The 25,993-nt window shown below is 39.8% G+C and overlaps 1 protein-coding gene across 28 annotated transcripts in view; it reads left to right on the forward strand.

Annotated features, from left to right (window-relative positions):
• The window catches only part of ST7 (suppression of tumorigenicity 7), a 284,115-nt gene that overhangs the window by 180,970 nt on the left and 77,152 nt on the right, over positions 1-25,993 (forward strand). For all 28 annotated transcript variants that reach the window (XM_015134739.3, XM_015134738.3, XM_015134740.3 and 25 more), the window contains 1 exon segment: positions 1,171-1,268. In XM_015134739.3, coding sequence (XP_014990225.1) covers positions 1,171-1,268 — 98 coding nt within the window.

Genomic DNA, 25,993 nt, shown 5'->3' on the forward strand with positions numbered 1-25,993 from the left:
TATGTCCTCACATGTACCACATCAATACCTAGGTTTTTATTTTTATTTTGCAGCATCTATATGCTAATAAAATCTCTAATCACCATCTATGTCTCACTTTTTAATAAAAAAGTGTTTTAGTGTAATGCAGTGCATTTTGAAGACAGTAGTAAATGTGTATTTTGTAAACTAAATGGAAATCAATACATAAAATTACATAACCTATAATACATTAATTTTCTTTCTTTTCTTCTCTAAATTAAATCCTTTCAACCTGTTGCCTAAATCCAAAAATATAATCACATTTTTAAAATAATTTGTAGGTACTTGGCAAATTTTCAGCACACATCTTGTTCTCATTGTTTCAATCTTGAAATGTTAGGACTTTCGTCTTAACATCTTTTAATAGCTGCATATTATACATGTACTTAATCTATAACAGGTGTGTCATATTTTTCTCAAACGTGGTAATTTTTATCGAGGATTAAACACATGCATGTTCTCATTGGTCTGAAAACATATCCAACAAGACATATAATTAAATAAAAGATTAAGATTAGAAGTTGTTAATGTACTTTTTTTAAGAGTCATTTTAATGACTATTGTTACAACTATTTAGCTTGTCAATTCTCTAACACTAGGGTAGTTTTTCATTTTGTTGCATACTCTATTGTCATATCTGGAATGTGTTATATTGCCATCTAAAATCAACTGCTTAGGGGACCTGGAGATGATTATGATGTCACTAGTGTTAGGGAAAGAATAATATGAAGCAGAAGTTCAAGATGAGGCTTCTCCAGACTTAATGTCAAGAATGAAACAAAAATAGTTCATCAGGATGCAACCTGAGATTCACCTCTGCATCTTTACCAAAAGAATGCACACTTGAAGAATGTGGAATTCCTGCTTGTAAACCATATACATTGTGGGTATGTTCATTTTTGCAGCACTTCGTGGCAGATGATTTTATTTATTATCAAATATTCAACATCCTCACTCAGAAGCATGGATTAGGTAATCAGTCACATGATTTGACCTTTGGGAGTCTAAATGCTTTTACTTTACTCGATATTCATTCTACTATTAACAAAGTTGTCAGTGCTCTGAAGATTTCCTTTAGGGGCAAGGCAAATGGGCCTCTGTATTTTTTTTTTTTTTTTAAATGTTGGTGTTTTATATCTCCCTCTTCAGGACGAGACACCAATGTCTTGGTGTACATCAAAAGAAGGCTAGCAATGTGTGCCAGAAGACTCGGGAGGACCAGGGAAGCAGTGAAAATGATGAGAGATGTGAGTTTGAGTTTGTGTTTGGGATCAGTGGCTTGCAGATACAGGAGCCCGCTGAATGGCCATAGCAGTCTGTACCAGTGATGGTGTGGTGGTCCCATGGGTTCTGGAGCCAGACTCTGTGGGGTTCTACTCTAGTTCCCAGTTTACGAGATGAATGATGTATGTTGGGCAAGTTACTCAACTTCTCTTTGCCCTAGTTTCTTCATCTCTAAAATGGGAACAATAGTAACAGTTCTCATAATTACTACTTAGAATTTTTGTGAGGACTAAATGATATAATACATACAAAGCTTTTAATAGGGTGGCTGGCATATTTTAAAAATCTGGATAGATGTCCTTATTAAACGTTTGGGGCCACAGCCAGAAGCCAATAATGAGACCAGCCATGTTAGCAAACTGATTTTATTCTGTGTAGTTGTTAGGAAGATTCAAATTAATTATGGTTCAAATTGCTACTCTCAAATTTAATAATATGTGCTAATCCTATTGTAGTTGTTTCAAGCATTTTCCTGGATTCTTGAACCAGGATTCTTTATTAGTAGTAGTCAAGACAAAAGAAGAGAGGAAATAGGTGGGAGTATTAAAACAAAAGAGAACCAAGGGAGGTTATTATTATGTAACTTTAAAACAAAACAGGTTTTAAGGGAAACCAGTTGGGGAACTTGGATTTCCATGTTTTTTGTTAGTAGGAAATACTTTTCATAAAGAAACTGACACCAGTATGAATTGTATTTATAGGCTATTTTCTTTTTTTTTTTTTAATTTATTTATTATTATTATACTTTAAGTTCTAGGGTACATGTGCATAATGTGCAGGTTTGTTACATATGTATACTTGTGCCATGTTGGTGTGCTGCACCCATCAACTCGTCAGCACCCATCAACTCATCATTTACATCAGGTATAACTCCCAATGCAATCCCTCCCCCCTCCCCCCTCCCCATGATAGGCCCCGGTGTGTGATGTTCCCCTTCCTGAGTCCAAGTGATCTCATTGTTCAGTTCCCACCTATGAGTGAGAACATGCGGTGTTTGGTTTTCTGTTCTTGTGATAGTTTGCTAAGAATGATGGTTTCCAGCTGCATCCATGTCCCTACAAAGGACACAAACTCATCCTTTTTTTTGGCTGCATAGTATTCCATGGTGTATATGTGCCACATTTTCTTAATCCAATCTGTCATTGATGGACATTTGGGTTGATTCCAAGTCTTTGCTATTGTGAATAGTGCCGCAATAAACATACGTGTGCATGAAAAACAAACAACCCCATCAAAAAGTGGGCAAAGGATATGAACAGACATTTCTCAAAAGAAGACATTCATACAGCCAACAGACACATGAAAAAATGCTCATCATCACTGGCCATCAGAGAAATGCAAATCAAAACCACAATGAGATACCATCTCACACCAGTTAGAATGGCAATCATTAAAAAGTCAGGAAACAACAGGTGCTGGAGAGGATGTGGAGAAATAGGAACACTTTTACACTGTTGGTGGGATTGTAAACTAGTTCAACCATTATGGAAAACAGTATGGCGATTCCTCAAGGATCTAGAACTAGATGTACCATATGACCCAGCCATCCCATTACTGGGTATATACCCAAAGGATTATAAATTATGCTGCTATAAAGGCTATTTTCTTTTTTAAAAACAATCTCAGAAAACCTTTGTCAACATTTCATTCTTTTGCTGAATTAGAAGACATACATACCTGCCTATTATAAAAACGAAAGAACCAAGGGGCAAGATAAAAGTGGCATCTAGCTCAATTCTCAGCTCATGGATTTGAGCACAGGAGGACTGCACACTTGGTGAGCCTTTTTGGAGTTTGGAAAGACAGTTATTCTTGTGAATTCCCAGTTGCTCTTTGGAGGAGGGAGCACCAACACACAACGTTCACTCCAGGTTATTTCTGCAAGTTGCAGCATGATGTGAGAAGGCCCAAGTGAGACTCGTGCTTTGGTTTTGGCCACTCTGTTAGGCAACAGTGTAGCCCCCAAATCTGAGGAGAGGAACTGGAAGGGAAGGTATTACAGTATTTCTCTTCAACTGCAGGTGATAGATGCTCTCTAGGCAGAGCCACTGCAAAGAGAATCTCCCTCAATTAAATTATTTTGTTTGAAGGAAGAATTCAAAGAACGTTATATGGTATAAGTGCTAATTTTAAGAAAAGGAGATTTCTGCCGAGATAGGAACTTGTTCTCAAAGCTTTTTAACTTACAGAAATTCCATCCTTTGATATACTGCATCCCTTTGCCCGTCACTTTGGCTCTGAAGGGGCTGGGAATTTTAGGAAGGATGAGGTATTTCTCTATCTTAACCTGGCCCAGTCACATTCAGCCTTTAACAGAGTTTTCTGAACTTTAATTAGCTTGGAACAGGCATGCATTGAGGAGCTAATTTTGGTGATTTTCTTGAGTGCTTAAGCAACTTAATAGGAAGAACAAATTCTGATGATTTTAATTTCAGGGTTTTTTTCTGTCAGTCTCCTGGTTATCATCATTTTCAGTACGTATAAAATTTCATGTGATGAAGATCAATGCACCTACATTATGATTTGCTTTTTGTTTACTGTTATTTTATATTTACAATTCCATTGATTGACCTAGTTCACATTATAGATCTTGAGGGAGAGACGGATGCAATGGGAGAAACACTGGGCAGGAAGTCAAAACACCTGGATGTGTATCTCAGCTTTTCTCTTTATCAGCTTCGTGACCCAAGGCAACTTATTAATGCCTTTTATGTGCTTTTCATTTAGTCTTCTGTAAATTGGGGATAATAATTCTTACCTAAAAGGATAATTGACAGGGAGAATTAAATAAGATAATGTGAAAACACCTGACATATGGTAGGCATGCTTACAATTTTTGTTCGGATTTTTCTCCATTGTATAAACATACCATCATTTGCTTGACCATTCTCCTGATGGACATTTTACAATATTTCTAATTTATTTTTCTTAAATGAATTGATCACTCAATTAATTTCTGTCTCCCTCTCTCTACATATGTGTATACATACATACACATACATATTTATGCATGTTTGTGTATATATGCATGTTTCTTATATTACATTTCTAAAAAAAAATCTGTCATACTCTTAGAATACCAATACATGTGCTCCTTTTTCTGGATTTATGGAGCATCCAGCATACACGGGCCCTCTGGTATAGCAGTCCTGTAAGGAACACTATGAGACATGGTAGAGATATGTTTTGAAGAGAAATATTTGAAGTGCTCCTTCCTTCAGGGACTCCTTTTATCAATCCTTGCACCACAAACAGAGGAGGGAAGGCTGAGGACCCTTCTCTTTGTTAAAGCTATGACTGTTCCCAGCCTTGCAGGAGACAGTTGTTGACCAGGCCTAATTTGTTTGGCTCCTCTCCGGTCAGGGGTCATAGATAACTACGACTTCACTAAGAGGTTCACTCCTTTAACAGCATGCACATAAACTATCTTGCTGGAAGACTTTTTCCGATAAAACAGCTCAGTAGATTCCAGACAGCCTGCTGATAGAGGCTTAGGCAGGATGATCTAATTTCTCATTAAGACATAGCCATCCTCTCCCCATATGCATGAGTTTAAAACTTTCCTAGAGCAGATTTCAAAGTAGAAATAGAAATGTCAGAGTTGGAATGCCTTCCATGTAGAAAGCAGAATCATTTAAAGAAATTTCTCTGGAAACACCTTAAGGAAGGGGAAACTGTTATTTGATAAGAGATTCTGAAAAAGAATAAAAGGGAATTCTGGGAAGGCCAGCAGTAGATAATTTCTTGTATTTCCATGGCAATACACCTGTGAAATATCGATGAGGTAAACATGTCAACTCCTTAACATCAAGATTCATCACTTCTCATTTTTTAAAGCAACACATTAATTATTTTGAATTCCCAGGATGTTTTTCAAAAATACTCATTTTAATTAGCTTCCTTTTGCAATCATGAATATGGAAGCCGTACCTTACTACTGAAGGAATATTTTGGCAGTAGGCAGAGCTAAGAAAGCATACTGACTTTTTCTTGCTTTCTTTCTTTCCTACTTTCCTTTTTTCTTTTCTTTCTTTCTTTCGACAGGGTCTCACTCTGATGCCCAGGCTGGAGTGCAGTGGCACGATCTTGGCTCACTACAGCCTCGACATCCCAAGCTCTAGTGGTTTCCCCACCTCAACCTCCCAAAGAGCTGGGAGTATAGGTGCACACCACTATGTCTGGCTAAATTTTGTATTTTTTGTAGAGACTGGGTTTTGCTATGTTGCCCAGGCTGATCTTGACCTCCGGGGCTCCAGCAGTCCATAAGTTCTGGGATTACTGGCCTTGCATGCTGGCTTTTGAACGTCACTGTAATGTAAGGTGTTATTTATTATTCAAAATAAAAAGGGTTGCATTTTCTGCTTTATTAAATTTAAGGAAAGGTCTTTCTGCTTGCTCTCATGTCTGGTAATTTTGCCTCTTTAACATTTAATATACAATACAATTTCTTTTTTCCTTTTGACATCTACTATTTAGCTAACCTCAGGTTTTCCTTCTGTCTTTTCCTGGCCCTATTTGAGTAGATTTGGAATGAATGTCATAGGGCTGATGACTATGGTCTGGCCCCTTAGCCATACACTGTCAGAACTGGCATGGAAAAACTAATAAGGATGGGTTAGATTGCCTGTATGAAAGAACCCAAAAGCTCCTGTGCCTAGGTCATTTGGTCTAGGGCAGGATTTCTCAGCCTCAGCACTATTGACATTTTGGGTCACATAAATCTTTGCTGTGGGGAGCTGTCTTGTGCATTGTAGAATATTTAGCAGCATCCTTAGCTTCCACCTACTAGATGCCAATTGCAACTTAACCCCTGTACCTCCCCAGTTGTGACAAAAAAAGGTGTCTCCAGAAGTTGCTAAATGTCCCCTGGGGGGTAAAATCATCCCCCATTAAGAACCACTGATCTAGAGCATCTTGAGGTGAGTAGATCTGTTTCAGGGCCAACATTGGGTATGTTTTTTGTTTGTTTTTTTTTTTTTTTTTTTTTTTTTTTTTTTTTTTTTTAATTTTAATTTATTTATTTTTATTATACTTTAAGTTGTAGGGTACATGTGCATAACGTGCAGGTTTGTTACATATGTATACTTGTGCCATGTTGCTGTGCTGCACCCATCAACTCGTCATTTACATCAGGTATAACTCCCAATGCAATCCCTTCCCCCCTCCCCCCTCCCCATGATAGGCCCCAGTGTGTGATGTTCCCCTTCCTGAGTCCAAGTGATCTCATTGTTCAGTTCCCACCTATGAGTGAGAACATGCGGTGTTTGGTTTTCTGTTCTTGTGATAGTTTGCTAAGAATGATGGATTCCAGCTGCATCCAAGTCCCTACAAAGGACTCAAACTCATCCTTTTTTTTGGCTGCATAGTATTCCATGGTGTATATGTGCCACATTTTCTTAATCCAATCTGTCACTGATGGACATTTGGGTTGATTCCAAGTCTTTGCTATTGTGAATAGTGCTGCAATAAACATACGTGTGCATGTGTCTTTATAGCAGCATAATTTATAATCCTTTGGGTATATACCCAGTAATGGGATGGCTGGGTCATATGGTACATCTAGTTCTAGATCCTTGAGGAATCGCCATACTGTTTTCCATAATGGTTGATCTAGTTTACAATCCCACCAACAGTGTAAAAGTGTTCCTATTTCTCCACATCCTCTCCAGCACCTGTTGTTTCCTGACTTTCTAATGATTGCCATTCTAACTGGTGTGAGATGGTATCTCATTGTGGTTTTAATTTGCATTTCTCTGATGGCCAGTGATGATGAGCATTTTTTCATGTGTCTGTTGGCTGTATGAATGTCTTCTTTTGAGAAATGTCTGTTCATATCCTTTGCCCACTTTTTGATGGGGTTGTTTGTTTTTTTCTTGTAAATTTGTTTGAGTTCTTTGTAGGTTCTGGATATTAGCCCTTTGTCAGATGAGTAGATTGCAAAAATTTTCTCCCATTCTGTAGGTTGCCTGTTCACTCTGATGGTAGTGTCTTTTGCTGTGCAGAAGCTCTTTAGTTTAATGAGATCCCATTTGTCAATTTTGGCTTTTGCTGCCGTTGCTTTTGGTGTTTTAGACATGAAATCTTTGCCCATGCCTATGTCCTGAATGGTACTACCTAGGTTTTCCTCTAGGATTTTTATGGTATTAGGTCTAACATTTAAGTCTCTAATCCATCTTGAATTAATTTTCGTATAAGGAGTAAGGAAAGGATCCAGTTTCAGCTTTCTACTTATGGCTAGCCAATTTTCCCAGCACCATTGATTAAATAGGGAATCCTTTCCCCATTTCTTGTTTCTCTCAGGTTTGTCAAAGATCAGATGGCTGTAGATGTGTGGTATTATTTCTGAGGACTCTGTTCTGTTCCATTGGTCTATATCTCTGTTTCGGTACCAGTACCATGCTGTTTTGGTTACTGTAGCCTTGTAGTATAGTTTGAAGTCAGGTAGCGTGATGCCTCCAGCTTTGTTCTTTTGACTTAGGATTGTCTTGGAGATGCGGGCTCTTTTTTGGTTCCATATGAACTTTAAAGCAGTTTTTTCCAATTCTGTGAAGAAACTCATTGGTAGCTTGATGGGGATGGCATTGAATCTATAAATTACCTTGGGCAGTATGGCCATTTTCACGATATTGATTCTTCCTATCCATGAGCATGGTATGTTCTTCCATTTGTTTGTGTCCTCTTTTATTTCACTGAGCAGTGGTTTGTAGTTCTCCTTGAAGAGGTCCTTTACATCCCTTGTAAGTTGGATTCCTAGGTATTTTATTCTCTTTGAAGCAATTGTGAATGGAAGTTCATTCCTGATTTGGCTCTCTGTTTGTCTGTTACTGGTGTATAAGAATGCTTGTGATTTTTGCACATTAATTTTGTATCCTGAGACTTTGCTGAAGTTGCTTATCAGCTTAAGGAGATTTTGGGCTGAGACAATGGGGTTTTCTAAATATACAATCATGTCATCTGCAAACAGGGACAATTTGACTTCTTCTTTTCCTAACTGAATACCCTTGATTTCTTTCTCTTGCCTAATTGCCCTAGCCAGAACTTCCAACACTATGTTGAATAGGAGTGGTGAGAGAGGGCATCCCTGTCTTGTGCCAGTTTTCAAAGGGAATTTTTCCAGTTTTTGCCCATTCAGTATGATATTGGCTGTGGGTTTGTCATAAATAGCTCTTATTATTTTGAGGTACGTTCCATCAATTCCAAATTTATTGAGCGTTTTTAGCATGAAGGGCTGTTGAATTTTGTCAAAAGCCTTTTCTGCATCAATTGAGATAATCATGTGGTTCCTGTCTTTGGTTCTGTTTATATGCTGGATTATGTTTATTGATTTGCGAATGTTGAACCAGCCTTGCATCCCAGGGATGAAGCCCACTTGATCATGGTGGATAAGCTTTTTGATGTGTTGCTGAATCCGGTTTGCCAGTATTTTATTGAGGATTTTTGCATCGATGTTCATCAGGGATATTGGTCTAAAATTCTCTTTTTTTGTTGTGTCCTTGCCAGGCTTTGGTATCAGGATGATATTGGCCTCATAAAATGAGTTAGGGAGGATTCCCTCTTTTTCTATTGATTGGAATAGTTTCAGAAGGAATGGTACCAACTCCTCCTTGTACCTCTGGTACAATTCAGCTGTGAATCCATCTGGTCCTGGACTTTTTTTGGTTGGTAGGCTATTAATTGTTGCCTCAATTTCAGAGCCTGCTATTGGTCTATTCAGGGATTCAACTTCTTCCTGGTTTAGTCTTGGAAGAGTGTAAGTGTCCAGGAAATTATCCATTTCTTCTAGATTTTCCAGTTTATTTGCGTAGAGGTGTTTATAGTATTCTCTGATGGTAGTTTGTATTTCTGTGGGGTCGGTGGTGATATCCCCTTTATCATTTTTAATTGCGTCGATTTGATTCTTCTCTCTTTTCTTCTTTATTAGTCTGGCTAGTGGTCTGTCAATTTTGTTGATCTTTTCAAAAAACCAACTCCTGGATTCATTGATTTTTTGGAGAGTTTTTTGTGTCTCTATCTCCTTCAGTTCTGCTCTGATCTTAGTTATTTCTTGTCTTCTGCTAGCTTTTGAATGTGTTTGCTCTTGCTTCTCTAGTTCTTTTAATTGCGATGTTAGAGTGTCAATTTTAGATCTTTCCTGCTTTCTCTTGTGGGCATTTAGTGCTATAAATTTCCCTCTACACACTGCTTTAAATGTGTCCCAGAGATTCTGGTATGTTGTATCTTTGTTCTCATTGGTTTCAAAGAACATCTTTATTTCTGCCTTCATTTCGTTATGTACCCAGTAGTCATTCAGGAGCAGGTTGTTCAGTTTCCATGTAGTTGAGCAGTTTTGATTGAGTTCCTTAGTCCTGAGTTCTAGTTTGATTGCACTGTGGTCTGAGAGACAGTTTGTTATAATTTCTGTTCTTGTACATTTGCTGAGGAGTGCTTTACTTCCTATTACGTGGTCGATTTTGGAGTAAGTACGATGTGGTGCTGAGAAGAATGTATATTCTGTTGATTTGGGGTGGAGAGTTCTATAGATGTCTATTAGGTCTGCTTGCTGCAGAGATGAGTTCAATTCCTGGATATCCTTGTTAACTTTCTGTCTCGTTGATCTGTCTAATGTTGACAGTGGAGTGTTGAAGTCTCCCATTATTATTGTATGGGAGTCTAAGTCTCTTTGTAAGTCTCTAAGGACTTGCTTTATGAATCTGGGTGCTCCTGTATTGGGTGCATATATATTTAGGATAGTTAGCTCTTCCTGTTGAATGGATCCCTTTACCATTATGTAATGGCCTTCTTTGTCTCTTTTGATCTTTGATGGTTTAAAGTCTGTTTTATCAGAGACTAGTATTGCAACCCCTGCTTTTTTTTGTTCTCCATTTGCTTGGTAAATCTTCCTCCATCCCTTTATTTTGAGCCTATGTATGTCTCTGCGTGTGAGATGGGTCTCCTGAATACAGCAGACTGATGGGTCTTGACTCTTTATCCAGTTTGCCAGTCTGTGTCTTTTAATTGGAGCATTTAGTCCATTTACATTTAAGGTTAAGATTGTTATGTGTGAACTTGATCCTGCCATTATGATATTAACTGGTTATTTTGCTCGTTAGTTGATGCAGTTTCTTCCTAGCCTCGATGGTCTTTACATTTTGGCATGTTTTTGCAATGGCTGGTACCGGTTGTTCCTTTCCATGTTTAGTGCTTCCTTCAGGGTCTCTTGTAAGGCAGGCCTAGTGGTGACAAAATCTCTAAGCATTTGCTTATCTGTAAAGGATTTTATTTCTCCTTCACTTATGAAACTTAGTTTGGCTGGATATGAAAATCTGGGTTTAAAATTCTTTTCTTTAAGAATGTTGAATATTGGCCCCCACTCTCTTCTGGCTTGGAGAGTTTCTGCTGAGAGATCTGCTGTTAGTCTGATGGGCTTCCCTTTGTGGGTAATCCAACCTTTTTCTCTGGCTGCCCTTAAGATTTTTTCCTTCATTTCAACTTTGGTGAATCTGGCAATTATGTGTCTTGGAGTTGCTCTTCTCGAGGAGTATCTTTGTGGCGTTCTCTGTATTTCCTGGATTTGAATGTTGGCCTGCCCTACTAGGTTGGGGAAGTTCTCCTGGATGATATCCTGAAGAGTGTTTTCCAACTTGGTTCCATTTTCCCCCTCATTTTCAGGCACCCCAATCAGACGTAGATTTGGTCTTTTTACATAATCCCATACTTCTTGCAGGCTTTGTTCATTTCTTTTTCTTCTTTTTTCTTTTGGTTTCTCTTCTCGCTTCATTTCATTCATTTGATCCTCAATCGCTGATACTCTTTCTTCCAGTTGATCGAGTCGGTTACTGAAGCTTGTGCATTTGTCACGTATTTCTCGTGTCATGGTTTTCATCTCTTTCATTTCGTTTAGGACCTTCTCTGCATTAATTACTCTAGCCATTAATTCTTCCACTTTTTTTTCAAGATTTTTAGTTTCTTTGCGCTGGCTACGTAATTCCTCCTTTAGCTCTGAGAAATTTGATGGACTGAAGCCTTCTTCTCTCATCTCGTCAAAGTCATTCTCCGTCCAGCTTTGATCCGTTGCTGGCGATGAGCTGCGCTCCTTTGCCGGGGGAGATGCGCTCTTATTTTTTGAATTTCCAGCTTTTCTGCCCTGCTTTTTCCCCATCTTTGTGGTTTTATCTGCCTCTCGTCTTTGATGATGGTGATGTACTGATGGGGTTTGGTGTAGGTGTCCTTCCTGTTTGATAGTTTTCCTTCTAACAGTCAGGACTCTCAGCTGTAGGTCTGTTGGAGATTGCTTGAGGTCCACTCCAGACCCTGTTTGCCTGGGTATCAGCAGCAGAGGCTGCAGAAGATAGAATGTTTCTGAACAGCGAGTGTACCTATCTGATTCTTGCTTTGGAAGCTTCTTCTCAGGGGTGTACTCCTCCCTGTGAGGTGTGGGGTGTCAGACTGCCCCTAGTGGGGGATGTCTCCCAGTTAGGCTACTCAGGGGTCAGGGACCCACTTGAGCAGGGAGTCTGTCCCTTCTCAGATCTCAACCTCCGTGTTGGGAGATCCACTGCTCTCTTCAAAGCTGTCAGACAGAGTCGTTTGCGTCTGCAGAGGTGTCTGCCTCGTTTGTTTAGTTTACTGTGCCCTGTCCCCAGAGGTGGAGTCTACAGAGACAGGCAGGTTTCCTTGAGCTGCTGTGAGCTCCACCCAGTTCGAGCTTCCCAGCGGCTTTGTTTACCTACTTAAGCCTCAGCAATGGCGGGCGCCCCTCCCCCAGCCTCGCTGCTGCCTTGCCAGTAGATCACAGACTGCTGCGCTAGCAATGAGGGAGGCTCCGTTGGTGTGGGACCCTCCCGGCCAGGTGTGGGATATGATCTCCTGGTGTGCCTGTTTCTTAAAGCGCAGTATTGGGGTGGGAGTTACCCGATTTTCCAGGTGTTGTGTCTCAGTTCCCCTGGCTAGGAAAAGGGACTCCCTTCCCCCTTGCGCTTCCCAGGTGAGGCAATGCCTCGCCCTGCTTCAGCTCTCGCTGGTCGGGCTGCAGCAGCTGACCAGCACCGATCGTCCGGCACTCCCCAGTGAGATGAACCCAGTACCTCAGTTGAAAATGCAGAAATCACCGGTCTTCTGTGTCGCTCGCGCTGGGAGTTGGAGACTGGAGCTGCTCCTATTCGGCCATCTTGCTCCGCCCCCTGTTTTTTGTTTGTTTTGTTTTGTTTATTTATTTATTTTTGACATGGGATCTCTCTCTGTCACCAGGCTGGAATGCAGTGGCACGATCTCGGCTCACTGCAATCTCCCAGGTTCAAGTGATTCTCCTGCCTCAGCCTCCCGAGTACCTGGGACTACAGGCATGTGCCACCACACTCAGCTAATTTTTGTATTTTTAGTAGAGATGGGGTTTCACTGTGTTGGCCAGGATGGTCTTCATCTCTTGACCTCATGATCCACCCACCTTGGTCACTCAAAGTGCTGGGATTACAGGCTTGAGCCACTGTGCCCGGCCCAGACTTTGGGTTTTTATCCACTCTGTGTGTTAGGAGTCTGGGCTTCCCTTAGTGTGGGTGTAAGCCTCTGAAGCACCCCTAGATTTGACCAGCCTGGTTTTGGGGACTGTTTTGCCCAAATGAGATTCCCTGAAGATCCATCCCAGGGTAGGAAGAGTAAATCAACCTGCTGGGGTCCTGGTGGGAGGGCGGACAAAGAGGAGAATGTGATGTGGGGTGGTGGTCTCCCTTGCCCCTCATGCATGCTTCGAGATCATCATTTGCTTCATTTCCGTAAATCTACAGTTCCTTTGAAAGTAGACTCTGACGTTATCGCCTTTCCCCCTTCCTTTTTGCAGTTTCCTGCCAACCTCTGAGCCGTTCTCCCTCACTCTTATTTCACTCTCTCTGCAACACTACCTCTTCCCCTATCCTGGCCTCTCATTTCCCACAGATCGTCATGCTGTTCTTGAAACATTTTATTTACTTGATTTTAGAAAACCATACTCTTAGTTTTCCTAAAATCTCATAATCTCTTTGCTAGATTTTCCTCATCTTTGTGACTTCCAAAATTTGAAGTGTCCCCTGGCCAGTTCTGGGTGGCTACATTCAATCTCAGAGTTTTAAATACCATCTCAATGACAAATATTTCTGTAGTGTTTACTGCGTCCTAGGTGTTGTTCTAGGTGCTTTACAAATATAACCTCATTTAATTTTCCTAACAACCCTTGACATTGGTACTTGTTAAAGGTCTTGTAATAAGGTAGTATTTCTGAAAGTGTGGTCTACAACTACCTGTATCAGAAGTGCCCAGGGTGCTAGTTTGGTACTCACTTCACAGGGTAGATGTCAGGATTAAATGGGATATTTCAAGCAAAGCACTTGGGACCAGACTTCATGAGTAATAAGTACTCAGTGTTGCTATTCTTACCGTTATTGTCCAAGAGATATTGTTAAGTGAAAAGGAAAAGTATAAACATTAGGTATAATTTGATTCCATTTTTTCAATTAAAAATATACGCTAATATAGACTAATAGTTCTCAAACTTTTTGGTCTCAGAACCCCTTTAAAATAATTGAGGACCCCTAAACCTTTGTGTGAGTTTACCTATTGATATTTACCATTTTAGAAAATTAAAACATAAATTTGAAAAGATGTTAAAATAATAATTACAAATATATGTTAACACAAATAACATTGTTATGAAAACTATATTGTTCAAACAAAAAACAGTAAGAAGAGTGACATTACTTTTATACTTTTACGAATCTCTCTAGTGTCCAGATGAACAGGAGACAGCTGGAGGCTAAGATCTGCTTCTGTATTCAGTCTATGGTGATATTACCCAACAGGTGACCTCTTGGAGTGGGAGAGGGAGAGTGAAAAAGGCAAAGAAAAACTTTATTATTATGAAAATAGTTTTGATCTAAGGACCCCCTGAAAAGATGTCAAATACTCTTAGTGGCTCATACTTGTAATTCCAGCACTTTGGGAGGCCAAGACAGGCAAATTGCTTGAGCTCAGGAGTTGGACACCAGTCTAGGCAGCATGATGAAACCCCATTTCTACTAAAAAAAAAAAAAATTAGCTGGGTATGGTGGTACATGCTTGTAATCCCCAGCTACGCAGGAGGCTGAGGTGGGAGGATCACCTGAGCCTGGGAGGTCAAGGCTGCAGTGAACTGTGATCAGGTCACTGCACTCCAGCCTGGGCGACAGAGTAAGACCCTGTCTCAAAAACAAGACAAAGTAAAACAAAACTCCGGGGGTTCCCTGACCATACCTCCAGGGGTTCCCTGACCATGCCTTGAGAGTCACTTGTATAAGCATAAAGAAAAAACCTTGATTATGGAGAAAGTCTATAGCAGTAAGATTATAGCCATCTTTCTATTTTTTTGTATTTAGGTAATGTTGAATATTTTTTTTTTTTTTTTTTTTTTTTGAGAGGGAGTCTCGCTCTGTCGCCCAGGCTGGAGTGCAGTGGCCAGATCTCTGCTCACTGCAAGCTCCGCCTCCCGGGTTCGCGCAATTCTCCTGCCTCAGCCTCCCGAGCAGCTGGGACTACAGGCGCCCGCCACCTCGCCCGGCTTATTTTTTTGTATTTTTAGTAGAGACGGGGTTTCACCGTGTTAGCCAGGATGGTCTCGATCTCCTGAACTCGTGATCTGCTCATCTCGGTCTCCCAAAGTGCTGGGATTACAGGCTTGAGCCACCGCACCCGGCCTAGGTAATGTTGAATATTATATGTGCTATTTGTATTTTCTTATGATGATAAAAATAAAATTTAAAAATAAAGATCAAGACCACTTTCAAAAGAACGAAGTAGTGGATGCAAAAAAGGTAGAAAATGGCCGGGCATGGTGGCTCACGCCTGTATTCCCAGCACTTTGGGAGGCTGAGGCGGCGCAGACTGCTTGAGCCCAGGAGTTCGAGACCAGCGTGGGAAAGGTAGTAAAACCCCATCTCTACTAAAAATTCAAAAATTAGCCAGGCATGGTGGCACACGCCTGTGGTCCGTGGTCCCAGCTGCTTGAGAGGCTGAGGCAGGAAGATCTCTTGGGCCTGAAGTTAAGGCTGCAGTGAGCCATGATTGTGCCACTGCATTCCAGCCTGGGCAGCAAAGGGAGACCCCATCTCAAAAAAAAAAAAAAAAAAAAAAAAAGTAGAAAATGGGGTAGACACAGGGAAATACGGATGTGGTGAAGAAAAACTTCATCCACCTAGAATTTTAGCTTAAAACCAGACCTGTGACTAGTTTGTTCCCAGGCATATTAGTTTCCTGGAACTGGGATAACAAAATACCCCAAACTAGATAGTTTAAACAACAGAAATTTATTCTCTCACAATTCTGGAGGCTAGGAGTCCAAAAACAAGGCAAGTGGCAGAGCCGTCCTCCCTCTGAAAGCTCTAGGGAGGAATCCTTATTTGCCTCTTCCAGCTTCTGGTGTTTGCTGGCAGTCTCTGACATTCCTTGGCTTGTAGCTGCATTACCCCAGTCCCTGCCTCTGTCTTCACATGGCATTCTCCCTGTGTGTGTGTGTGTTTCTGGGTATAGATTTCCCTCCTCTCATCAGGATATAAGTCATATTGTATTTATGACCTCATCTTAACTTGATTGTTTCTGCAGAAACCCTATTTCTGATAAGGTCACATTCATAGGTACTGAGGGTTAGGATCTCAACATATCTTTCTGGGAGACACAATTTAACCCACAATAGCAGGTCATATATAAAAGCAAAATATAGATACCCTGTATAAACTTTCATTCTTCTAAAACTTCACTGCTATATCAGCTCAACTATAAACATGTTTTGCATGCCTCTGACCATGTTAAACCCACTCTCAGCCTAGTATGTAAAGATGATAGCTGCTGACTATCCCTCTGTGTTCTTAACACTTGGCTCCTTTAAAAAATAGTCAGAGGGAGCTGCTTGTGTCCTTTCTGCATTTTCATCGTCATCTACAGGATTCCCAGCTGAGAACTACAGGCTTTTTAGTTTGTATCAATAACCTACAGAGTGAGTATTACTATGTGCCATACATTCTGCTAAGAAATTTACAAATATTGTGTCATTTAACTCACACATACCGTGAGTGTCCTATAAAATTACAAAAGTAATTTATGCTCATTGTGACAAGTCAGAGAATTGAAGGAGTTGTGATATCACCTCTACTTCTACAGTGCCATCGCACTGAGGAAGTCAACACATACAGTTTAGCCTGTATCTTTACAGCCCCTTTTCTCATACAAATACGTATCTGATCATGTAGGGATTTTGAGCGGAGTTGATTCATATTTTAACCGAGGTTCTCGGAGAGAATGAGCCTCAATTTCTGAGCATCTCCCATGGGGGCTCCCTCACTCAAGAAGACATACAAGTTTCGAGGTAATACAGTGCCATTTCCCTTGATGTCTTTTCTCACTTATTTTATCCCTATTCTCAATTTTTATCTCAAATCAGTTACTTTTGTGATCCCTTTATTAAAGAGAAATTAGGGCTGGATGTGCAGACAGACAGGTTCTTGAGCCACATTTTAAAAGCATGCGAAAGGGTAACTGAAGCTCACTAAATTTTGAGCTTCTTGAATGCGAGTGCTGTGCTTTTCGGAGCAGTATCATGTAGACAGAGACAGTCAGTAAAATCTTTGAATTGGTAAGCCAGAGAGCTGTGGCTTACAAATTCCCAGGCAAGGCTTTGCACCTGTGACCTTTGATGCCCAGCTTCTTGTTGATTATGACACCTCTTTGTTACTGGTTTAATTCTGATTTTCTACCTTCCTTGAAAGTGATAGTATTTGTTTTAAAAAATAATGTAAATTACAATGAGTTCTACTTAGAAAATTATTGCAGATGCTCAGTATATACCTTTTGTAGGTCATTAGAGGTATCCTGGGGTGTGAATGATTGACCTTTGGGAATTAGTGTGATAGTATGAATAGTGTGAGGATGCCCTTTAAATTATTTATGAAAAGGAACACTTCTAATGAAAGCATACTTTACAAAATATACACCTCTGAGACGAGTAAAAGTCAATAGAACATTAAGTACTGTTGATTTGCATTTGTGCCCACTTATGTTCATGAGGGGAAATCTTTATGAAATCAGTGATTTGTAAAAGAGAAATATTATGCTCTTCCAAAATTGTTTGTAAAACATATTTTAGAGAACATTTTACAACATGAATTCTGCTTTTATTGCAAAGGTACAAAGATCTCTTTAGGAGGAAAAATGCAAAATGAATGTTTTGGAGGTAATTTCTATTACCATTTGTTTCCCCTTTTTCTTATTCTTAAGTTTTCTAGTTACTTCCTTCTCTACCTTTCCATTCCAAAGGTCACATTATTTCCCCTGTATACAGTGTTTCTTTTTTTTTTTTTTCTTAAAATTATCATGGATCATATTGGTTGTTTGGTTGATGAATCGATCTCAATGTTGTTGAGCTTGAATGTTGAAGAAGTAAAGTACCATTATGTGGGGATGGGGAGTGGAAAGAGTACCTTTCTTACCTCAGGCAATCAAGTGTCACCTGAACAGTTACTTTAAAAGCTTTGAAGATATGCAGGTGTATCATTGATCTAAAGACAAAGTATACAGTGAAATATGTTAATTCCTCTAAGTGTTTCTGAAATGACTGTTGGCGTGTTTCTAGATTTTCTTTGCTGTACTTACAAATAAAGGAAAAGTGAGTCTTGAAAGTAGATGCTAGACATAAAACCACACTGATCTTCAAAGTTCTTTATATTAACCCCTGCCTTCTTTTTCATTTTTGATCTGAATTGCTTTTCTGGACTTGCCTGATACTAAGTTTACTTATTCAGTAAATTATTGACAATTAGTGTGTCATGGAGAAAGGAAAAGAATTTAACTAATTGTCATGCGCGTCCATGTGAAGAGACCACCAAACGGGCTTTGTGTGAGCAATAAAGCTTTTAAATCACCTGAGTGCAGGCGGACTGAGTCTGAAAAAGGAGTCAGAAAAGGGAGATGGGGTGGGGCAGTTTTATAGGATTTGAGTAGGTAGTAGAAAATTATAGTTAAAGGGGTTTGTTTTCTTGTAGGCGGAGGGGGCTGAGTCACAAGGTGCTCAGTGGGGAGCTCCTGAGATTTGTTGTCCAGGAGAAGGAATGTCACAAGGTCAATTGATCAGTTAGGGTGGGGCAGGAATAAATCACAATGGTGGAATGTCATCAGTTAAGGCAGGAACTGGCTATTTTCACTTCTTTTGTGGTTCTTCAGTTGCTTTAGGCCATCTGGATGTATGTGTGCAGGCTTGGACTCAGAGGCCTGACACTAATGAGAGCAAATAATAGATTTACCAACTGTTTATTTACCTAATGGTAACCACATCAGTAATGATGAATCATGTTTTATGAGAACTCTACTCTGTATTCACCATCCATAGTGAAGCAGGTGGTAAACAACCCCTGATGCAGGTGAGAGTTTTAGCTGAAAATAGTGTTATTTTACTTGCCATGGTATTTCTATTTACATGACTGATAACCTGAGCTGTCACTATCAGGATTTCTCATATGCTGGGTGCTCATTTTCCAGTGTATTGAGTAGTATACCCTGCTAAGTAGAACCTTCCATTTATATGGCTGGCTAGATGCCTGCCACCTGAGTGAGTGATTTAGCTTCCCTCCTCAAAACTCCTGTTTTGGGCCTGCTTTTGCAGGTACTGATGTTGGGTTTCTGTTTCCCAGCTATACCTATACCAATTCTTCCCTCGGATGCCCGCTGTTCTGCTTTTCACCTTCCCAGGATTCAGTCCTGGTTTCCACTTAGTGGCTCCAGTCAGGACTGCTGTTTTTCTGGTCTGCATTTTCTCCCATTCTTTTTACCCTTTAGTGTTGATTTTGATCATGCCATACCCACATTGCCCTAAACCACCCACCATTCATCCATTCGTTTATTAAAAAAAAAAGTATTGAATCTCTACTCCATATCAGCCCGTGTTCAAGGTGATTGGTATAATTGGTGAACAGAATAAAGAATCTTACTCTTACACAGCTTATATTCTAACAGGGAGGAAAGACCAAAAATAATAAGCACAATAAGTGTGTTTTTATAGTATATTAGAAAGTGAAAAATGCTGTGGGAAGAAAGATAAGGTACAGCAGTACAGGGAGGATGAGGAAAGCCAGTGGGTAGAGAATGTGGAGGGCAGGAAGTCACATTTTTCAATGGGATGATCAGGTGTATGTGACCAAAGACTGAAGGAGATGACAAAGTTGGCCATGTGATGTATTTTCAAAGGCCCTGAGGCAGCAGTATGTCTGGAGCAAGGAATCCTGGGTGGATGAAACAGAATAAGCCCAGGGAAGAGAAGGGAGGGAGCTTAAAGATCGTACAGGGCTTAAGGATCACAGTAAGGATTTCAGCTTTTACTCTGGGTGAAATGGAGAGCTTTGCAAGGTTTTGAACAGAGGAGTGACATGACCAGTCTTAATTTTTACAGGCTGCTGTGTAGCAGCGGAGAAGCGGAAGAGTGTTATATTAATCTTGGCGAGCCACAATGGCAGCTCAGGCCAGGGTGGTAGTAGAAGAGGTGGTTTGAAGTGATCAGATTCTAAATATGTTTTAAAGGTAGGACTAACAGAATTTGCTAATTAATCAGATGTACAGTACAAGAAAAAAGAGAAGTCAAGGTTGATTCTAAGTATTTGCCTTGAAAGGGAAGGAGTTTGTGTCAGTTAAGATGTGGAAGCCTGGGGTGAGAGAGGTTTTTTGAGAGAAAATTATGAGTTCAGTTTTGAACATGTTACATTTGAGAGAGCACCTATTCATTTTTATCTTAAGTAGTGACTTCTTGATCTTCTTGTGGACTATTAACAAATTTATACTTTGTTGGGACATTTTGGGGGATTTGATTAGATCCTTCTTAAAATATAGTTGGTGAGGAACTTCAGGAAGATAAAATCTAATTGATTTCAGAGAAACTGTGACTATAACAGTCTTGCAGAATATAGAATGTAGTGTCATGTGTGTGTTTAATTTATATGTCTATACATCTCTTCTGTTTTTTTCAGGTCTGTCCGTTTTTGCTCTATGTACCTCTTGTATCTAGTTTGTAGTTTCTAACTGCTACATCATATTCCATGTTGTGTTCTTACTCTATTTTACTTAACCTTTCCTCTAGTGAAGGACCTCCAGGTTTCTTCTAACTTCCCATTATCCCAGCAGTGCTGCAGTGAACATCCTTGTAGACATGTGAGAAACATTCACTAGACTGTGGGATTATGTACGTGCTTGATTCCAGTGAGTCCTGCCATTTCACTCTTCAGAATGGCTGCCTATGTTTAAATTCTTACGAGCAATACCTGACTATGCCCATGTATCCCAGTACTAGGCTCTGCTTCAAGCACGTCTATATTTAATATACGTATTTATATATTTTAAAAATTTATTACATATAACTTTTCATCATGTTATTTCATAATTTAAAAATACTATATAGTTTTTTTCTTCCTTTTCATTTTGTATTTTATTTGGCTATTTTTACTTATTTTCCCTGATTAGTCTTGGCAGAGGTTGTCTATTTTGCCAGTCTTTTAAGAACAATTAGGTTTCGTTTATTTCCTCAACTTTTTTGTTTTTATTCTGTTTTTTCTTTCCATATTTGTGTTATTGTTTCTTCTCCTCCTCATCCTTCTCCCCCTCCATCCTCTGTGTTTGTTGCCTTTTTACCATTTGATTGTAAGCATTTTTAAATTTCTTTATAATTTCATTTTACCCTGTATAGTATGTTTTAACCCCCTGTCATTGATTGATTTTTTTTCTTTACATTATGCTTAGAAAACATACATCATATGATATTGATTTGGGGAGAATTTATGGACACTTCCTATGAGGCGTAGTATATGGTCAGGTTTAATAAATGTTATATCTGTGTTTGAAAGGAATATAATCTCTGTTGGGTGTAAAGGTTTATATGTATTTACTAATTTGAGCTTATAAACCATATTATTCAAATCTTGTATATCAGCTTATTTTGTCTCTTTGCTCTATCAGTTTCTGAGAAGAATGTGATAGAATATTCATCTCCAACTGTTTATTAATCTGTTTTTTCATGCTTAATTATTTGTTCCTTTATATATTTTAAGGTTCTGTTGTTGGGTGCATTTATGTTGGTGATTATTATGACTTACTGATATGTTATTATGAGTATACAATGTCTTTTATATTCATCTTCCTTGAATCTTTTAACTTGTGTTAAGAATACCTACTCTAACTTATTGGGATTCATATTTACCTGGTTTATTGTTGTCTAAATTTTATAATCAAGCTTCCTATAAGTTTTTGATGGATCATTTGGATCTGTAAAATTTTTGAGGAATATTGTCTTTATTCAAATCTGAGGGTTTTATACTTTTAATTGCTATGTTTATCCCATTTGTGTTTGCAGAGTAACAGAATAATTACTGCTTTTTTTGAGCGTGTGTGCTGTCTTTCACGTTTTCTATGTCGTACTTTCTCTCTTCCATTGAAATTATCTTCCACTGATTCAACATTTAAAATTTCTGTTTTATTCTTCTGATATTCCCACCTCACTAAGATCCATACTTATATTTATGTTTCTTGATCAGTTACTAAGCATATCACTATCTCAATATCTATAAATTATTCCCAAATGTTAGAATTAACTTAGCATGTGCTGCCCTGCTTTCCACCCTAAATCAGGCAGCAACCATGGACATTTGTGAACAGCTTTTCCTTCTGTGAGATGTGTGGGGAGCACTGATGTCTGAGTTTCTGCTGGGCTGGCAGGATTGCTTCTGTGAGCAGAAGCCAGTGAAGTTGTTGATTTCTAGGGTAAGCAGAGAGGCGATCACTGGAAACAGACATATTGCAGACCTGGGCTATCAGGAATAGAAACCATAAAACAGGCAAAGCCAGCAATGCATGTGATGACCAGGGAGGACAATGAGTTGGGTCTCCTGGCTTTCCCTTTTTAATAATCAATGCAAAAGCACTGATCATATCCTTCTTTCTGGACCGCTATCTCTACTACTTGTTAAGAGCAGATACCCTGGTTGGCCTTCCCCCTCTCCTTGGGCCTGGGGAAGCTACCTTTGTGACTCAGGAATCCTCAGGTACACAAACCTACTTTCTGGGACCTCCCACTGAGCCATTTAAAGACAAGATTAGGCTCTAGTAGGACATCTTTACTCTTTCACCAGTAAAATCTTTACTGCCTAAACAGAGTAAAGATAGTTACCACCCATCTTCCTACCCACCCACCACCCACCTTTCTACCCCTAAACACCCATTTCTTGAAATCAGGTGGGCTGTCCTTCCAGCTTAATGTATCACTGTCCCATTTTCCACTCTTGATTCACGGTTTCTTGTTGTTCCATGGAGGGTCAGGAGTGGGCCTTCTCAAGTTTTCATTGGAGAGATGCTCTCTGCTCCTACTCTGATGGGCTCCTCTGGCATTTAGGTGTGTAGAGGTATTCTCATCCTTCAATTTTTGCTATATGCAAGTATTTCATTTTATTACCTTGACTGTCCATGTCCTACTTTTTTTTTTTTTTTTGAAAGCATTGTTTTTTGAGCTCATTGACATTTTATTCTCATTTGGATGTATAGCTGTGGTTGCCCAGGTAACTGGCTTAATCATTTAATCACATACTCCCCTCAAATGTCAGTACCTGGATTTTTTTCCCCATGGTGATTCATTTCCTCCATGGAAAGATTGTCAGGTATTTTGCTTGTGGAGTATACACCTGACTGCCAGTGTTTCTGGGATCAGGTTAGGAGACAGAACTGAGTCATTCATTATCCAGACTGTCACCTTAATTATTCAGTTTTTAGCACCAGGCCTTGCTTAGTCTCTTACTCTGTCTGATATCCCTGGTTTCGCGGTTGTCTGAGGTGGGAAAGAGAAACTGGAGTGTCTAGTCGCTATGGGTATAGACTTAAACCCAGTCTTGTTCTCTGGCTGCTTCTGTGCCCCATGCCTTCAAGTGCTGAGGCCCTCAGGGATTCTGTTTCCTTTTTGTTTGGATCTCTCCCTGAAAGTATTTTGGAAGGTAATGTTGTCCACTCTGCTCATGCATATCCATATTCCATAAGTTTTACATCGCCTAAAAATTTTTCAGAGAGTTTCATCTTCGCTTGACTCTTCTGTTTCTGGTTTTATGCTTTTTTAAGCTCTTCAAGTGGCCAGTTTGTCATTTCAGTTGTAACCTCTTTTTGGTTACTTCTCTCCTGGAACACTCTCTTTCCTGCTCTCTGTGGTCTCTCACTCGTGTAATTTCTCTTCTACCTCTCCATCTGCTCCTTCTCCATCTTTTCCCTGGCTCTTCCTGCCTGCAGCCTCTCAGTGCTGGAGGGCTGCAGCCTCTGCCTGGGCCTCCATTCTTCCCTGTGACACTCCCTTTCCAGCCGTCTCACTTGGCCCTCGACTCTAAATACAGGCTGTAAGGTAATGACTCCTGTAGTTGTATTTCCCTCTTCTCTGTTGAACTGCAGATTTATATTCATTTGCCTACCTGATATCATTACTTAGGTATCTAATAGGAACTTCAAACTCAATACGTCAAAAAAATTGAACTTTTCAATCATTTATGCCAAATCTGTTTCTTCACTATCTTGGCTCTCAGTAAGTCACATTACATCTACTTAGTTGCTCATGTGAAAAACCTAGGAGTTATCCTTGATTCCTCTCTTTGCGTCACCTTCCACATTCAATTAATATGTGCAAGTCCTCGTTGGCTTTACTGCCAAAGCATGTACACAGTCTCGTCACCTCTTCCAACAGCACTGCTATAATCCTCATTCAGATTACCTCTGTCTCTCATCTCAGCTATGCAGTTGGTCTGCAGACTTCCACTGTTGCCCGTATAGAGTCCATTCGGAAGAAAGTAACCCAAACTACTTTTTTAAAACTCAGATCAGCATTTGTCACTTTTCTGCTGAAAAGCCTTCAGTGATTTACCATTGCCTTTAGAATAGAATGCAAACTCTATACATGGTCTGCGAGGCCTCACATGATCTTGTCCCTGCCTACTCCTCTGAACTCAGCTCATGCTACTCTTTTTCTAACTCACTAGGCTGGACTCACACTGGATTTCTTTTTGAGTGTGCCAAGCTTGCTTGGTCCTTTCTTAGGACCTTTGCACAGGAATGGACTGATCCAGATCCTTACTTGGCTGGCTCCTCCTTGTCATTTAGGCCTAGCTGGAATAGCACTTTAGAATGGACCTTTCATGATCCCCAGTTGGAGGAGCACTATACACAAACACTCATGGGCACACACACACTATTTTTTTTTATTTATTTTTCTTATTTTTTAATTGCTCCTTCACTTTTGAAATTACTTATTTGTTTATTTACTTATTTATTATCTGTATTCCTCACCTCCATTAGAAAATAAATTCTACAAGGGCAGGAACTTCATCTTCCATGGCACATGATAGATAGGCACTCAATTAATTTTTGTTGAATAAATGGATGGATGGGTGAATGCCTGGATGGGAAATAGAGGGGTACATGTTCCACCCCAAATCCTCATAAAAGTCAAGATAAGAGGACTTGACTAAGAATTTATGACCTCAGGCTGGGCGTGGTGTCTCATGCCTATAACCCCAGCATTTAGGGAGGACGAGGCAGGTGGATCCCTTGAGGTCAGGCATTCAAAACCAGTCTGGCCAACATGGTGAAACCCTGTCTGTACTAAAAATACAAAAATTAACTGGTGTGGTGGCACATGCCTGTAGTGTGTGCCTCCCAGCTACTTGGGAGGCTGAGGCAGGAGAATCGCTTGAACCCGGGAGGCGGAGGTTGCAGTGAGCTGAGATCATGACATTGCACTCCAGCTTGGGTGACAGAGCAAGACTCCATCTCAAAAAAAAAAAAAAATATATATATATCTATATATATATATTTAATGAAGAAATATTGAGTTTCTTTAGTGAACACCTCTCTGATTGTAGAGCAGGCAGTCACTGTATTTCCATTAAATTTGGGGCAATGAGAAGGGTTGCTCAGCCCAGCTGCTCTGAAGTCAAGTGTTTAATTACATATGGCTACTGCCCCATAACCCACTCCTGCTTTCTGTCTCTGCCAGCTCCAAATTTGGAGCCTCTGTGAGGCTTTTCTCAGAACAGCTATCGCTTCCTGTGCTGTGGATTAATCAAGTCCCACTTAACAGTTTATCTTGGAGAAAATTGTTAAAATCTCTTGACTCTGCCAGCCATTCCTCCCACCTGCTTTCCTGTTTTCATCACAGGTATAGATTTCTCTCCTTCGACACCATTTTCTAATAATTTCAATAGGTTTTGTTGCAGGGGAGAGGAGTAGCTAGGTTTGTTCAGTCTTCCATCTACATCTGTAAGTCTTTTGCTGAGTTCTTTTACTGCTGTGATATGGGCTGTATAGAGCCTTCACAAGTGGATCCAGAGTTTATGCATTAATAAATAACTCCATCTGGTGTTCTCATACATCACTGATTTTAGGGAGATAATTTTTTTAGATCTTTTGCTGAAGAGTCAAAGGTCATTTGATGCTGCTGCTTCAGAGTACAACACATGTCTGTCTGAGAGAGAGAGAGAAATGCTCACTCCTGTCTTGTGTAGTTTCCTGTTTCAACCTTGCCTTCTATTTTTCAGTAATAGAGAGACACAGTTCAAATATTCTGGGTTTAATTTAGTGGGTCCTGGTAGAATAACCCGAAGTGGATTGTGGGTTCAATTGGCAAGATTTAAGAGGTAGAGTTGAGAGAAGTTGGAAA

The sequence above is a fragment of the Macaca mulatta genome, chromosome 3 (assembly GCF_049350105.2).
Source record: "Macaca mulatta isolate MMU2019108-1 chromosome 3, T2T-MMU8v2.0, whole genome shotgun sequence".
NCBI classification, from domain to species: Eukaryota; Metazoa; Chordata; class Mammalia; order Primates; family Cercopithecidae; genus Macaca; species Macaca mulatta.